The sequence below is a fragment of the Eleutherodactylus coqui genome, chromosome 5 (assembly GCF_035609145.1).
Source record: "Eleutherodactylus coqui strain aEleCoq1 chromosome 5, aEleCoq1.hap1, whole genome shotgun sequence".
Taxonomy (NCBI): domain Eukaryota; kingdom Metazoa; phylum Chordata; class Amphibia; order Anura; family Eleutherodactylidae; genus Eleutherodactylus; species Eleutherodactylus coqui.
In genome coordinates this window covers 173,979,483-173,995,610 of record NC_089841.1, presented here as the reverse complement: position 1 = coordinate 173,995,610, position 16,128 = coordinate 173,979,483, and the positions used below count along the sequence as shown (strand labels likewise).

Here is a 16,128-nt window from a genome sequence, read left to right as displayed (position 1 = left end):
CAGGGTTACCCTACGAGACGCTGCATAAATAGTGACTAATGAAAGGTAATGCAATTCAAAGCTACGTTATATTTTAGATTCTTCAAAGTAGCCACACGTTGTTGGATGAGAGGCCAAATCATCTGACACAACAATTGCTCATTTTCTCTCTTTGTGTTTTGTGTCACTATTCTGTTGAAAAACAAATGATGTCCCAACTAACCTAAATTAGATGGAATGATGCAGAGTGCCGTGGCAGCAATTGTGGGTAAAAGGGTTGTTTCATCTCTGCTTTTATGGCTGAGATGGGAAGCCTGCGGGCTGTTACTGGGCCACCTCACCAGGTGTTATGGAAACAGCCGGCATTCAGCAGGGAGTTGGACCCGATGACCCTGGAGGTCCCTTCCAACTCTACTATTCTAGGATTCTATGCTTGCTCCACCTCTGCATTAAAAAGGTCACTATGCTAACCCTTTCTCCCTGCTCTCTTAGTCCAGTAGGATTTGCCCACCCCTCATAGCTCTATTCTCCCCCATCTTTACGTTCAATCTAACCCTCTTTAGTGTCCTATTATATGGACTTCATAGAGGGGCATCCACTAGCTTGGGATCGCCTTCTTTGCGTTGGAACAGCTCTCACTCTGACAGACTTGACCCATCCATATATTACAAGAGCAGCTATTCATTTGATGGAAATTGCATTGGAGGTGCCCGACTGGCTAACTGGGGGTTTCTGAAGCTAGGGCACACTGTGATTAGCTGATCATTGGGCCAGCTTTAATAGTAAAAGGACTCGACTTCATGAGACAACCACTTTACGTATAAATAAAAAAAGGTACCAGAAACATTAAAGACAACTACACTTTTACTTCATATGTATAATTCTTTATTTTATTGAGTTATTATAAGAATCTGGAGGAAGAAGCAAGGAAGTAAAGGTAACAAATGATCTTGTATACATGCTATTGACTAGATAACAAACAGATTTCTTCGTGGTTATATCTCACTTTATGTTATGAGGATTTGTATTGCATTAGGTTTGCACAAAATGTCTGCGACAATGTATGATGGAAGCAGTGATTGTTGGCGTTTGTTGGAATGATAAAAAAATATTTTTGAACCATAAGGCCTCCTTCACACGGGCGACAAAGTCGTGTTGCTACAATGCTACAAATCGCATGTATGTGAAGCCCATGCTTTCCTATGGGTTAATTCACGCATGTGATGTTTTGTAGCATGCAACAAACCTTGCAGGTTTGTAGCCCATGTTTCCCTATGGAACATTCCTCTTTGTTGCATCGCACGAAAATGCAATTTTCGTGCGCTGCAATGCAACTTTGACAGTAGGAAATCCTACTGTCAAAGCCCTAATCTAATTCCTGTCTGCAGGAAAAAAAGAAAAAAAACAAAACAGTATACATCACCTTAGAAGCGCTGTCAGCCCGGCCGCATTTTCTCCCCGGGTCCCCGGCACTATTCTCCTTCATCTCTTCTGGCCGTTGATTTAAAAAATCACAGCCAGTGCTCAATTAACCAATCACAGCCATTCATCGAGTTCTGGCTGTGATTGGCTAAACATCAGCCAATCATAGCCAGCGCCTCCAGGGGGCGGGGATTTTTTAATTCCCGGCCAGAAAAGATGAAGAAGACAAGTGTTGGGGACCAGGAAAAAGCTGCAGTGGAGCCCTGGACAGTGCTTCTAGGTGAAGTATACTTTTTATCTTTTTTGCAGTTAGGGCTTATTTTCAGGGTACGGCTTCTATTTCAAGCCTAGCCCCCCGCCCCCCCCCCAAAACAATCCTCATATGTGGTGCTACAAAGTCACGCGACTTTGTAGCGCTACATGCAACTTAGAAGCCCTACAAAATCGTGGTATCGCCGCAAGAAGACGCAGGGATATCGCTGCAATTTTCTCACGCCGATGCCGTGTTGCCATGTGAAGGAGGCCAAAGGTAACAGATGGATTTCACGCACATGATTTACGCTGTATAACTTGCTGAATTCTTTCTAGTATCCGATCTTTATTTAGCTCCAGATTTTGTTTTGATATATTCAACAGCTCTTTAAGGTCTGATTTATCATAAAAAAAATTGCGGGTACGATATTTATTTCTTAATTCATGGACTTTACCTGCAAATAAAAGGGAAAAAATTAAGATACAAGGAAAACTTTGCTTATTTTTTTCTAGATATCTCTTAAAGGTATCATACCTTGTTCATTTCTGACTTGCTTATTTAAATGACTGTAGTTTTAAAAGTGGAGTTACACACAGCAACCAGAAAAAAAATAGATAGCAACTCCTATTTTGACTAAGTATTGCCCACTCTGACATCCTGCTAAAAATGATGTAACTGGGGGAACTGACCACGGGCTCCACAGGTCGCATAACAGTTCAACCTTTACTCAAAACTTTTGACATCCCAAAATATCATTGCTAAACTGCAGGCCTCATGCACTCTCCATGCTATGGACTTGTGCAGTTAGTCCATCACACCCAGCCTGCAGCAGACTGTGTAAGGCTTGTCACAGGCTGCTGCAGCCAATCACAGACCTCAACATTCGAGTACTGACATTTGTGATTAGCTGTAGCAGTCTGTGACATCCCATAAACAGGCAGACTGCAGCCTGTCATCATATACCTGGTGTAGAGAATGGATCTTGAGCTGCTGGGACCCAGGAGAGTGGGGTATACAATCATTTGTATACATGGGGAGCAAGTAGTTAAAAAAAAAACCAAAACTCAACAATTTCTTTAAAGGGGCACAAAAGAACCACTATTACTTTGTGAACATAGAGGGGTATTATTAGTTTTCTAGGACAAAAAGTGGGCATTATTACTTTGTGGGGGACACAGAGGCGAATTACTACTATTTGGGGCATAAAGGCATGTTATTAGAGTGTAGGGGTACAAAGGAGGCACTATTTCTTGTGGCAATCAATACGGGGAATAATTACTGTGTGTGAGTAATATTACTTTATGGGGCACAAAAGGGGGCACTTTTACTGTAGAAGAAACTATGGGGGGCATTAGGGCTAGCAATATGATTGGGAGAGTGTACAGAGACAAGTCGTAATCTTAAGAAGTCATCATGGCAGTCTAGGCCAGATTGAGAAGAAATCTGAAAGTGGACAACAGCAATCAGAGAAGATGCCATTTGTGATCACAGGAGGTAAAAGCACTGTAGTCACCATCACTGTGTAGAACCGATATCTGACTATTATATGGTGATTGCATTATATAGAGTTTACTAGAGCTAAGTCGCAGTGTAATAAATGTTCTCTTATAAATGTGTAATCTGATCATATAATGTATTTTTTGGGGCAGCCCACAAGTGGCAGCCATGCAAAGTAGCTGTAGGAAGGGGTCAGTAGGGGGCCCCAAGCTGAACGTTTGCATGCGGACCCATAAACTTTTAGCTATCGAGGTCCATACGCTCTCACTGACTTGAGGACCTACAAATAATGATCATGTGAACACAGTGTCCTACACACACACAAGCACAAATAATACCTCTCAAATGTGCAAGTTCTAGATGGACAGTCCCAGATTTCAAGTGCTATCCTGGGAGGTCCGCCATATGTCCCATTATGCTCTCTAGTCTGTACGGTATTCCCGGCTATCTGTTATTCTGTATATGTTTTATAGGGAGGTAGAACCAACTTGTCAAGCACAGTGGGGAGTTTTTTTCAGGTTACACATGGTCCCTGGTAACCTGGTTGCTCCTGGTAGGTATGATGTCAAATGAGGGGACGGGGTTCCCAGGATTAGAGTACTGTTCATAATAGGAAGTAGCAGCACCGTGCTTGTTTACACATACATACAGGTAGAGAAAGAGGAGTGATGTTACGAATGTTGCGGGGGGTCAGAGGGAAAGCTATCTTATTTAAGTGGAACTGCCTGTTACAGGGGGCTGAGGGAGTGGAGTGATGTTATATACACAGGAATGTATGTTGGAGGAGTAGGTATTGGTTTAGAAGTAGCATCACCTGACCAATGGCTAGGCACTCACTAGAGGCTGTGAGGGGTTGTTTGGTGGGGCACGGTGTATTACAAGGTCAGGGGGAGCACTGTACCTAAAATCAGCTGTGGATATGCAGCAGATTCCTGGTCAAAATCTGCACAGATAGAGTGGAATTTTTCACTGCGGAAATTCCACAGTATTTCCGCTACATGTTCACATACCTTAAAGGTTCTCTAAGGGCGCCTTCATACTAGCGAGAAAAAATCTAGCGATTTTCTCGCACTGCGAGACTGAGTGAAGACGCATGATTATGAAACCAATAAATTTCAATGGTTTTATTCTCATTTGCGACGTTTTCAATCCTGTGATGCTGCGTGAATAAAAAATATCGCAGCATGTCTATTCTTTTTGCGATATTGCCCTTTCCCTCCAATGGGACCGAAGGCGGCAGTGCTGGCGCCATTGTAAGCAATGGGAGAAGTTTGCAATCCTCTGCCACAACTGTGACAGCTGCACCTGGGGATTCCTTCAGCCCCACAGGGATGTGAAGCTTTCACATGCAGTGGTTTAACCTTGTTCTCAATGGGGCGGCAGCATCGCTGGTCCCATTGAAAACATAGGGAGAACATTGTTCTCCTACGGGAAGTCTCCTCATCATTAAACACCCTGCCACTGTGACAGCAACGGCAGGGTGTTCAGTGATGAGGGGACTCCCCGCGGGGATGAAGGAATCCCCTGCCAATGCTGTCACAGCAGCGCCAGGAGATCATGATGTTCTCCCATTGCTTTCAATTTTCGAGTTACACCGTGACTACATATTAGTCTCACAGACTAACAAAATTAAACTTCGATATTTTATTTATCATATTTATTAGGAAAAAGTAACTTATATGAAAGGACATTAAATTTACCTAAAAACTATCAAACTTAATAAACTTATTTCTTGCAGTCACTACAAACTGGAACCGTGTCTTCACCATAGATTGGTTGTACTTGAGACGTACTTGCCACAACACTTTCAATTATCAAAATATCTTTGATACTTGCTTAATAACCCTCCTCAAAGTCACAGTATTGAAACGTTCCCACAACCATGACTTGGTGAGAGTCTGGGAGACTAATGTTTAGTGATTTGGGGTTAAGTAGTTTAGTAAAATTATTATAATTTTAGATAACATTTTATTGGATGGTTACTAATACAATTTCCAGTAATACAGAAAAGACCTTTCACCAGGCTGCTCACTCGGAAAGATTATGGGGCAGTCAGTTGCAGCATAGAGTGCGGGGCAGGGCAGTCACGGTTAATGTAGTTTTTAATATTACAAGGGGAGTCACGGTTAATGTAGTTTTCAATATTACAAGAGGAGTCATGATTAATGTAGTTTTTAATATTAAAAGGGGAGTCACATGAGTAGCTCTTCCACACCACCCACTTCATCCTCCATTAGGGTCAGAAAAAGAGGAAAGAACCCACAGTGGAAAACAATTACCATATAGTTGGCATGCTTATGGAAGTTCATTAAAGTTAGGAGTTAGGGAAGAAAAGGTTTAAAAATGGGAAAACACCTTTAGCGTAGCACCACAACGTTACACTTATCATCATTAAATTATTATTTTTAAATGAAGAAAGGGCTAAAGCAGGTTTGAAAGTAATTGAAGGAACTGAACAGCCCAAGTAGATTTCCTTCATCTTCATAGTCATAAACAGGTCATATTCAAGCTGTAATTGGACTAAGTGGAGTAACACAAAAGTCTGTATTGGACCATTACTGTTAAACCCACATCATAGCTCTCTCAGTAGCCAAGCCAGAAACCTACTGCACAGTGATGAGGGGCAAAAACCCTGAAACAGCTCTATGTATCATTGTTATGAAGACTTGTTTAAAGGGTCTGACATTAATTTGCAGGAATTCTGCCATCCAATAGATGGCGCTACACATGTATTGTTCCATCTTCCTTATTTGTATATGTTTCCCAGAGAAGCTTGCATGGCCTTATAAGTCTCCTCACTCACCTCTTAGATATCTCCACACAGGTGCTCTCCTTAAGGAGTGAATCTTTCCCCATAAAACTAGATATCCATCTGCTCAGCTCATCCTGCTCTACAACATGATGCCGGTAGCGTGGACAGTATGTTCAAGCTGCTAGGCTCCATTTAACATTACTACCGAACACCAAGAGATAGACAAGGCAGTGGAAGCTAGTGCAGTGGCCCAGAGTTGGAGTGTCTTTAGAGTAGGTGTACGTCCGCTTTGTGTAAACTGTTTTGTGTGTATTTGTGTTGACCTGTGTTCTATGTACGTGCTAACAAGCTTTGTTGCGGCAAAATACGTCTTTCCTAACTTGTTTGTTGTGTGTGGCATTGTGGGAGTTTAGAAGAAGTTAGGAGGCAGAGTCTAGAGAAGTGAGAGTAAAGAGTGTGCAAAGATGTAGTCAGTGGAGGAGGACGTGTCAGCGGGAGGCTGAAGCTCGCTTTAGCGTCTGCCTGCGTAGATCTCATTTGCCATGAGATACTTCCCCTCCGGGGATTGAAGCTCGGAGTAACGGTTCCTGCTATGACAAGTCAGGAAGAATAACTAGCAAGCAAGAAAAGGCAAAAATTGTGTCTTAACCTACCATGTCAGGAGTGTACCCCTGGGGATGATCTTACAGTTAACTTAGCCTGAGGACACCTAGATTACGGAAGGGAAAGTGTCTCCTAGAAGAACATGTGTGTGTCTAACAGAGATGAATCAGAAGGAAGTCTGCCAGAAGTGTGTCTGAGACTGTCATCTTGCTTTATACTTAGAAAATCAAACTTGGACTATGAGAGTAAAGAAAGCAGTGTACCTCTGGTTTAAAAAACTCTTTGTCTGTGGACTCTTATTTAACAAGGAATAACCATTTTGCTGGAAAAGAGGTACTGGCGTCACGTGACAACACCGTTAAGACTAATTACGATCATTCACATCTGTCTTTTTATTTTGCATTGTGAGCAGCCGAGCTGGGCTACTCTACGCCATTGTTGGGGAGAGATCACAGAGCCACCTGTGACAACCATCTTGAGAGCCCCATGGTCTGACCCCCAATGGCCAGCCCTTCGCTCGGACGCTGCACTAGGTTGAAACCAGAATGAGCTCATTAGTAAACACTGCTATAAACCAACCTTCACAGCTCTGGTTGTTGTTGTTGAAAAGTGGAAAATGCATCACATCAGGTACCCTGTTGCCATCTCCTTGAAACACATAGCAACTTTGAGATGGAGCTTCAGATTCCGTATCTTCTATGTCGATTTTGGGAAAGGGGAGTCCATTTTTCTTGCAGTATTCGTCTGTTTTTTTCAGTGTCTGAGATTACGTACAAAATAGGTCAGATTTTAGAATCCTGTCACATACATGAATACATCTATGTCATCATTTACTCTACCTCCTCAATAAATATAATCCATACAAATCAGTTTGGATCAGTGACTTGTTTGATTCTTGTAGATTATCCTAATCTGATCTCAGGTTCAGTTTATAATGGCGACCACAATGTTGTGGGGGATCCTTTGCATGCAGCGCTACTCTTTCTGTCAAATCATTCCAAGTTTGCTGACTTAGGGCTTCTTAAGATAAGCGTGCTTTTGTTCCCTTTTGCGGGACAAAATAAAAAACGGGCTGAAACAAAACCATTGATTTCAATGGTTTTGTTTTCAGTAGTGGGATTCTCACGCGTTAATACTACGTGAGAGAAAAGATAGGACTTGACCTATCTTTCTCGCACATAGTTTTTCTGGAAAAAAAAAAAATCACTGGTTCATGCTCCAATATGCTCCGTAGCGGCGAGCATATTAGCGCATGCGCCCAGCTGTTTACGCCCTGAGGCTCTAATGGCAATGTGAACATGACTTAAGTAGTGATTCTCAGCTGTGTATAACCAAGGCACAACAACATCCCACCACTAGTTTCTCTTTACAGCACATTTTTATAAGCTTTCTAACATATGGATTCTAGCTCAAAAACCATTTACCATGAATGGATCTCCTTCACTGTAATCAAGAGCCAAAATAAGATCTACTTTGCGATTGGGTGGTAACATTAATGGGAATGCAGAATTTATTTCCAGTCCAGCATCAATTAGAGATAAGAACTTTTTGCTGTAGAGGTCTTCAGGGATATTATCTGAAAAGTATAATACATTAAAATAAAATAATGATAATATTGTACACATTTATTTAGTGCCATTCATTTCTAAATGTGAAGGACAAAACTATGCTGCTAACATGGAAATATTACAACTAGTGAAACAAAACGGTTTCAGAAATCACAGCAATCAACTAGTGTAAGTCATGTCCAAACAAGCTTCCAGTCTAAAATGACAATGCGAAGAGGCAGGGTCTGTGTCCAGGTACCGTGATAAAACATTGCCTGAAAATCGCTACCATGTGAAGCATTGGATTCCAATGCATTCATTCATATGGGCCATTTTCGTAACAAAAAAAAAAATTGTACCATAAAATCGCCAAATCGATGACCATTTTTGTTCGACGATTTTTTTTTCTTGCAGCGTCAAAAGATAGGTCATGCTGGAGGCTCCTATAGATTCCTATGGGAGCTGAAAAATAAAAAGGAGGGGGAGGGAGTTTACCTGTGTCCCACGTTGGGAAAAGCAGACAGCGGGCTCTTTAGTTATTTAAGCCATTCTGCCAACCGACGGAATTCGCGCTGCGATTTTTTTCACACAATACGCTCATGTGAATGGATGAGAAAACGCTAATTAATTTTGGAATAAGATTGTGTCTATTCTTCACCATGGCGATTTTTGGCTGTGTGTGAAAACGTACGCGCTCGTGTAAATGAGGCCTTAGTGTGGAGGTAGCAGTGCTAGGCTTGATCGAACATGAGGGTATGACACAATAAATGTATAGCTTAAGTTGCGGGGTTCTGATTATGTTCCAGATTTGAAGTGATGCCTCACTGCCCTGCAGTAGGGAAACATCTCCAAACTACCACATCTTGGACAAGACCGTAACCTTTATTTAGACCAGATTTTCAGTTCCTTCACATGCTACAGGTACTAGCCATTTTGATTGAGAGGGCCACTCCAATTCTTAAAGGGGTTGTCCCGCGGCAGCAAGTGCAGTTATGCACTTCTGTATGGCCATATTAATGCACTTTGTAATATACATCGTGCATTAAATATGAGCCATACAGAAGTTATACACTTACCCCCGCCGGAGAGCTAGTCTGCGCACGCCGGAGCGGCCCCATACAACAGAACAGAAGACTGCACAGCGCAAGCGCATCTAATGGAAGGAGAAGACAGCGTTAGTCGGCGCCATGGAGACGGGGACGCCAGAACCGGAGGGGGTAAGTGTATAACTTCTGTATGGCTCATATTTAATGCACGATGTATATTACAAAGTGCATTAATATGGCCATACAGAAGTGTATAACCCCACTTGCTGCCACGGGACAACCCCTTTAATGTAATTTTGGTCGGTCATCTTGGCAGAGGTCGGTAACATTGTAAAATTACTTATTTGCTACTTGTTACTCAATTTTGGTCGCCTTACCTAATATATGACAATATGCATGTATATGTCTACCTAAAATACTATAGTGGTTTTAAGTAAAAAACCATAATGATTTTGAGAAATTAGTAGTTAAATGACTGGGATTGGTCACAGAGGCAGACATAATCCAAAGTTTTAAAGCCCTTCACAGACAGGACGTATACTTCCAAAACTAAATTTTATTAATGTAAACTTAAAAAAAAAAAAAAAAAAAAAAAATAAAATATATATATATATATATATATATATATATATATATATATATATATATATATATATCAGACACAAACTAGTGGTTGTGTCTGGAAAAATAGAGCAAAAGGTAGAAATTATGTAGATTCAGGACAAGGGGGTTTATAGATGGTGGGTAATCACCTGTTGTCACCAGATGGCCGGACACAAAGGATATACAACCCCTACTCCAGTACTACATAAATATAGTGAAAGTTCCCTTGAGTAGTCAGTTAGTAAGAGAACCCAGGGAGAGATAATTGATCCCAATATATGTAGCTGCCAATGAGATGGAATATTGGTAATCCGAAATCACAGTAACAATCCCCTAAAACCCATTCTGATATGCCCAAATTTGGCTGTATTCTCAACAATATGGTTTTGGAAAATTGTAGTTCCTACGGTTCAATGCGTTTCCCTGTAAATAGTACAGTTCATCAGGATCCGTTTGCACTAGTTTGTGTCTGATACATGTTCGTCTGTTTTAGCCCTAGTATTTTAAGTTTACATTAATAAAATTTAGTTTTAGAAGTACACGCCCTTAAATGACTGGGATAGGTTGAAACGTTCTGTGACCGATGAAAGAAATCTCTGAATGTCCTATCGTCCACTTTCACGGATGAGAAGAGCATATGCAGTGCACGTGAATACAAGGTAGCACATAGACACACGTCCGTCTGCTGTCCCATGCAAGTTGTTGCGGAGTTCTTCAGACTATATTTGGCATTTACATTTGAAAATAAAACAGACTGACTTGTATTATGAATAAGAATTACCTTTTTAAATACTTTTCATAAGAGTTAATCAATAGTATGCATTAGAACAAGAAATCACTGGAGCAGGAGGAACACCAGATGGTCAAACTAAATTTGTCACTGTGGGGTTCAGAACTAAAATATAACTTTTATTGAATATTTATAAAAAAGAACTTGATGAACAAGTCTCAAAAAGGACACACATATAACGAAAAGAGAGTACTCCTAAACAGAATTCCCAGAAATGTATATGACGGAATGGCCGTATTTCGGGATAAAGAATTTAAAGCTATACAGCTTTAAAAGGAGTAGACCATAGAAGGCTCAAAACAATCAGCGATTTGCTACAGAATTCTGTATGGCAGAATGTGTGGCAGCTGTTTACAGGGCTGGGTGTGTGTCTTAACACACACTGGGCTCTGCAAACAACTCCTGGAGGTCCTTTTACATGCAAATAAAGATGATAAAGTGTTAAAGGCCATTAAAGCCATTAACACTTTATGCAAATAAATCGCTAAGTCTTTTAATCTTTCATTCATTTGAAAGAATATTTTTGCGTGTAAAAGGGCCTTTAGAATGTAGCTTTTTTGTCACTATTGTGAACATGTAATACACCAGCTATCACAAAGGACTTGTTTCTTGGTTAGGTGACCAATAGTTTACAAGATATCACAAATATTATTTTAGCTTCTATGTTCAATATGCATCCATTGTGTTTTTAGTAAAATGCATACAAACGTGACATAATGCTATGAATAACAGTTATGAAAGGAAATATGTAGGGAAAAGAAAACTTACTGCTCCATTCATAGAGAAAGTTATGAGTGGTTCCCCATTGCCAACCGACCAAACATTTCAGTGTATTTAGCAATACTTTCACCTTTTCACAAAATCCTACAAAAAGATGCAAATCAAATCAGTAGAGAATCAGGAACTAAAGGTCATGAAAAGTGTAAAAAAGTATTAGTCTTTTATCAACCACTGAACAGTGAATCGTTAATCCTACCAACAGATTACAACAGTATTAGAAGGCTCCAGAAGAAGGCCGTAACTATAGGGCTGTAATGGCAAACCTTTTAGAAACAGAGTGCCAAAACTGCAACCCAAAACCTACTTATTTATCGCAAAGTGCCAACACGTCACGGGGCGGGGTTTATCATGACATATGATTTTTACCGCTATCGTTCTTAAAAAGACAAGGCTGTTTCAAAATAGACTGGGTGCAGATTTTGACTGCTTTTGGATGCAGAAATGCTGTGGAATTTGCCACGGAAATTTCCACTGAGGACATTCTACAGCATTTTTCGTCTTGTGTAAACATATCCCAGCAGTGATAGTGACCCCCCAGAGCGGCTCCGTTGGTAATAATGACCCTCCCAGAACGGCCCGAGTGGTAATAGTGACCCCCCAGAGTAGCCCCAACGGTAATAGTGACCTCTCCAGAGCGGCCCCAGCGATAATAGTGACCTCTCCAGAGCGGACCCAGTGGTAATAGTGACCCCACCAGTGTGGCTCCAGAGGTAATGTTGACCCCCCACAGCAGCTGCAGCTGTAATACTGACCACCACAGCGGCTTCAGCGGTAATAGTGACCCCCCACAGCGGCTTCAGTGGTAATAGTGACCCCCCCACAGCGGCTTCAGTGGTAAAAGTAACCCTCCAGAGCGGCCCCAGTGTTAATAGTGACCCCCCCAGAGTGGTTTCAGCGGTATTAGTGACCCCCCAGAGCGGCTTCAGCTGTATTTGTGACCCCCCTATAGTGGGCGCAGGGGTAATAGTGACACCGCACAGTGGCCCCAGTGGTAATAGTGACATCCCACAGTGGCCCCAGTGATAATACTGACATCCCACAGTGGCCCCAGTGATAATACTGACATCCCACAGTGGCCCCAGTGATAATACTGACATCCCACAGTGGCCCCAGCGGTAATAGTGACACCCCACAGCAGCCCCAATGGTAATAGTGACATCCCACAGCGGCCCCAGTAGTAATAGTGACATCCCACACTGACCACTAGTAGTAATAGCGCCCCCCCCCTCCTGAGACCCATATACTTACCCCTCCTCCTCTGCTCTGCACTGCTGCTGGTGCTGATCCCAGGTGTACATTGTGACATTTGTGTGCTGCCAGACACTTTCTCCCCTGCTCTTGCGGAACCAAGTAGGAGACGTCACAGTGTGCGGTGAAATCAGCGCCACTAGCAGCGCAGCTGAGTTAATACCGACAGGGAAATAGCGCCCCCTGCCGGTATTCACTAACGTGGTAAGTGGCCGACGGCGGTGCGTGCCAGCAGGGAGGGGTCTGCATGCTGCCTCTGGCATGCATGCCATAGTTCGCCACCACTGCTATAGGGGATGCGGTTGCACCTGTGCCCAGAAGCCTTAGGGGCCCATAAGGCCTCTCTTCTCCATATAGGGAGCCTAGTATTATGAATAAAGCATTATAGTTGGGGGCCCTCATACAGATTTTGCATTGGGGCCCAAGAGCTCTCCTATCTGGATGGTGGGAGAGACATTTGAATCACCTGCATACAAGCTAGTGGCTTGGTGTCTGCCTGGACTCCGATTCTGGGCTTAACTCTGAAAGCGGCACTACATTTTCAGACAATGTATGCTCACCTACTAGCTTGTTTGAAGTGGCTGCCACTAGGGGTCTCCCTTCGAGCTTCTCTGCAATCCACTCTGTCATTAGGTACAGATCTTCCTTAGTAACAAGGACACTGGGATGTTTCCATAGCAGCAGAGGGAGGAGCAATATTTACAAGCAACTCCCCTGCACTTACAGGCTGACAGATCTGCAGACACTGTGATAATGATCCCACAATCTCTGCGTCTCCTGCTGCTAGAGGTTGTGTGCATACATTACTAACCATTTGGCTAGAGTTTCTCTAAATGCCTGATTGTCCCAGAAAAATAGAGGGGTGGACATTCAGATACTACCACCCCACTGATTGGACTAGAGACAGTGCAATGCAGCATGGAAAGTAAGGGTAAGGAAGTCGAGACAGTGTAGTACTGGCAAAATTCTAGGTTTGCTATATGCCCCCTCTCTGAAAATGGATTACAAACAGTAGAAAAGTGAGAAAGGCCACCTGAAAATCAGAACTTACAAAAATGAAACAGGGTGCAAACAACAGCAAAAGAGCAGGTAAGGAGAACCTGGTGTATTCTAGAAAATTTGCTAAAAACTCAGGTATGCTTGAAGCCTTGGAACCATGAAACCTGAGTCTGCACCCTGTCTCCTGGACTAGATCTGTAACCCGATTCCTGCATCACAAAAAATATGTTCCTATAACCTGAGTACCCTGAATCTTGTATCATGAGTATCGTAATGGTCACATACTGTACTACTAGCATCACCGCTCAGCGACGAAAGCTATGATGCTAGTGGTACAGCACATGACCGCTGAGGTCACTGACTAATTGAATTGGTCAGGTGCTGGCTGCTTGTCCGCAAAGACCAGAGAGATTACAAGACCGTCTGCATTGGATTGGCAAAGGATTGAAGGGATTGGAGGGGCGGGTTTTTTTCGCTACAGATAAAATCTGATTACATTATGTAGTCTGAAGATTTCCCAGCTAATCTAAAGACAAATTGGAATACTTATCACAGGGGCTTGTTTTCACCTTCCCACCACATTATTACATAAAATACTAAAAACTAATTAATTACCATGTGAGGGATCATCAGAATCCTCAAATAGCATTTCCACCTCTGTATTGGTTATCTCACGAAGATCATGGCTTGAGAGGAAGGCCCTCAGTTTTTTACATCCATTGCATACGCAGATATCCTCTATGATTAAAAAAAAACACAAAAGAAAACATCACATACGTAAATGGTATGTCCAGAAGCCTGTTATGAGTAGCTAATAAAAGGGAATAAATATATGTCCATGGATTTGTGATGGACCCATGTATAAGCTTCTTACAAGAGACAGCGCTGATAGCTTGGACCATAACTGTCCTTAACCTGTATTCATCAAATGACCAGAACAGACCCGGAAGTGGACAATGAAAACTCTTATTGGGTGACTGCAAAAAGAGATACTGAACATTTTAAAAACTCACATTACACAGGGATTACTTTTTATTTGCTATTTGTGCAGAGTGTTAAGGCAGCAGAAATGCAGTCCTAAGCTATTGCTCACGACCTGAAGGTTGCAGGTTCAATCCCCATGTGGTTCAGGTAGCCAGCTCAATGTTGATTCAGCCTTCCATCCTTCCGAGGTCGGTAAAATGAGTACCCAGCTTGGTGGGGGTAATAAATAAATTACTGAAAGCACTGCGGAATAAGTTGGCGCTATACAAAGAAGATTTTCTTTATTTTTAAATTAACAGGCTAATGAACTGTGCCTACAGCCCATTCATTTATATGTTAAGTTTGCTGCACACAGCACCATCGGCAGGATTAGGTTGTAGCTTTGACAATTTGATCCTGTAATGTAACAGGAAACTGAAATAACTGTCAAACAACAACCCTAAACACAATTTCAGGGCTGTGCTCCCAAATACTGTTTCTGCATTCATGCTAGGTTACTAGGGAACCCAATGATGTCACAAGGATCTCCTGTACTGCCAGGGCTTGGATGCATGATGAGAAATAATGCCAGCACAATGCTAGGCTTTGAAGAAAGGGATGTTCTCATTATGGCAACCTTTGCCCATGTGCTCAATTAAGTTTGGGATTCTCCTCCATGACTGCAGAGAGCTACTAAAAACTTAAAGCATAAAAAACATGTGCTCAATCGCTAATATGCTCGAATTATAGCATGAATTGGATTTTTTAAAATCTTGTGCGCGAGTTTGAATAAAAAAGTGGGAAAATAGTTTTCCTATGTGCGATTAAGGTAGGGCAAGACCTATGTGTGAGAAAGATAGGGCAAGTTGTTACGGCACTCTGCCCCCTGAGCACCAGGTGGGGTGCCCTGATCTCCCCGCACCCCATTGTCCCTGCCTACTTGCCTCGGCCCTGGCTAACCCCAGGCGGACAACTGGGCGGCGGTCCCTGCGCTGGCTAGGGACCTGGCGACTACCTAGATGGACCTACTAACAGGGTACAGAGTGCCGACAGAAGAGGCAGGTGGAACAGACCAACAAAACTTTCAAAGCAGAGTAAGGCTGGAGATGGAGCTCACAGGCAAACTGGCAGGATACTGACGAGCAACTAGAGCAGCCTGAGACAGGCCTGACTAGAGGCTACCAGAACCAATAACTGGCAGTGAGCTCAGGTCACTGCCAGCCTTTTAACTTAAAGCCTCCGCCCAGGGGCGGAGAGTGGGAGGAGCCAACTCTCCCACTGTGGCATATGGAAGGTGGAGGAGAGCGGGCGGCACCCTACGGGCGGACACGCCCACGCCGCTGCACGCTAGCTGCTCCACGCCGCCGGGAGAGCCCCGACAGCAGAGCTCCGGGACACCGGAGCCGACATCGGAGCGCCGCGCGCCGGCCGCGGGACCCAGCGCCACCCTGCATGTTAACACAAGTCATATCTTTACTTGTGCTTGCTATTAACACACAAGAATCCCGATAGTGAAAATGAAACCATTAAAATCAATGCTTTAGTTTTGTCCTGTTATGCAGCCATGATTTTAAGTTTGAATACTCAAAACAATTCCCCAATTCGTGTGCTAATATGCTCCGTAGCGGCGAGCGTATTTGCGTATT

The 16,128-nt window shown here is 42.8% G+C and overlaps 1 protein-coding gene across 2 annotated transcripts in view; it reads right to left on the bottom strand.

Moving 5' to 3' along the window:
• Positions 1 to 853: 853 nt before the first annotated feature.
• The window catches only part of PLA2G4C (phospholipase A2 group IVC), a 57,381-nt gene continuing 42,106 nt past the window's right edge, over positions 854 to 16,128 (bottom strand). For both annotated transcript variants that reach the window (XM_066603731.1, XM_066603732.1), the window contains exons 12-16: positions 14,135 to 14,257; positions 11,261 to 11,356; positions 7,931 to 8,082; positions 7,086 to 7,266; positions 854 to 2,108 (exon numbers count right to left, since the gene is read on the bottom strand). In XM_066603731.1, coding sequence (XP_066459828.1) covers positions 1,945 to 2,108; positions 7,086 to 7,266; positions 7,931 to 8,082; positions 11,261 to 11,356; positions 14,135 to 14,257 — 716 coding nt within the window. In that variant the 3' untranslated portion in view covers positions 854 to 1,944. The remainder of the gene's footprint in view (positions 2,109 to 7,085; positions 7,267 to 7,930; positions 8,083 to 11,260; positions 11,357 to 14,134; positions 14,258 to 16,128) is intronic.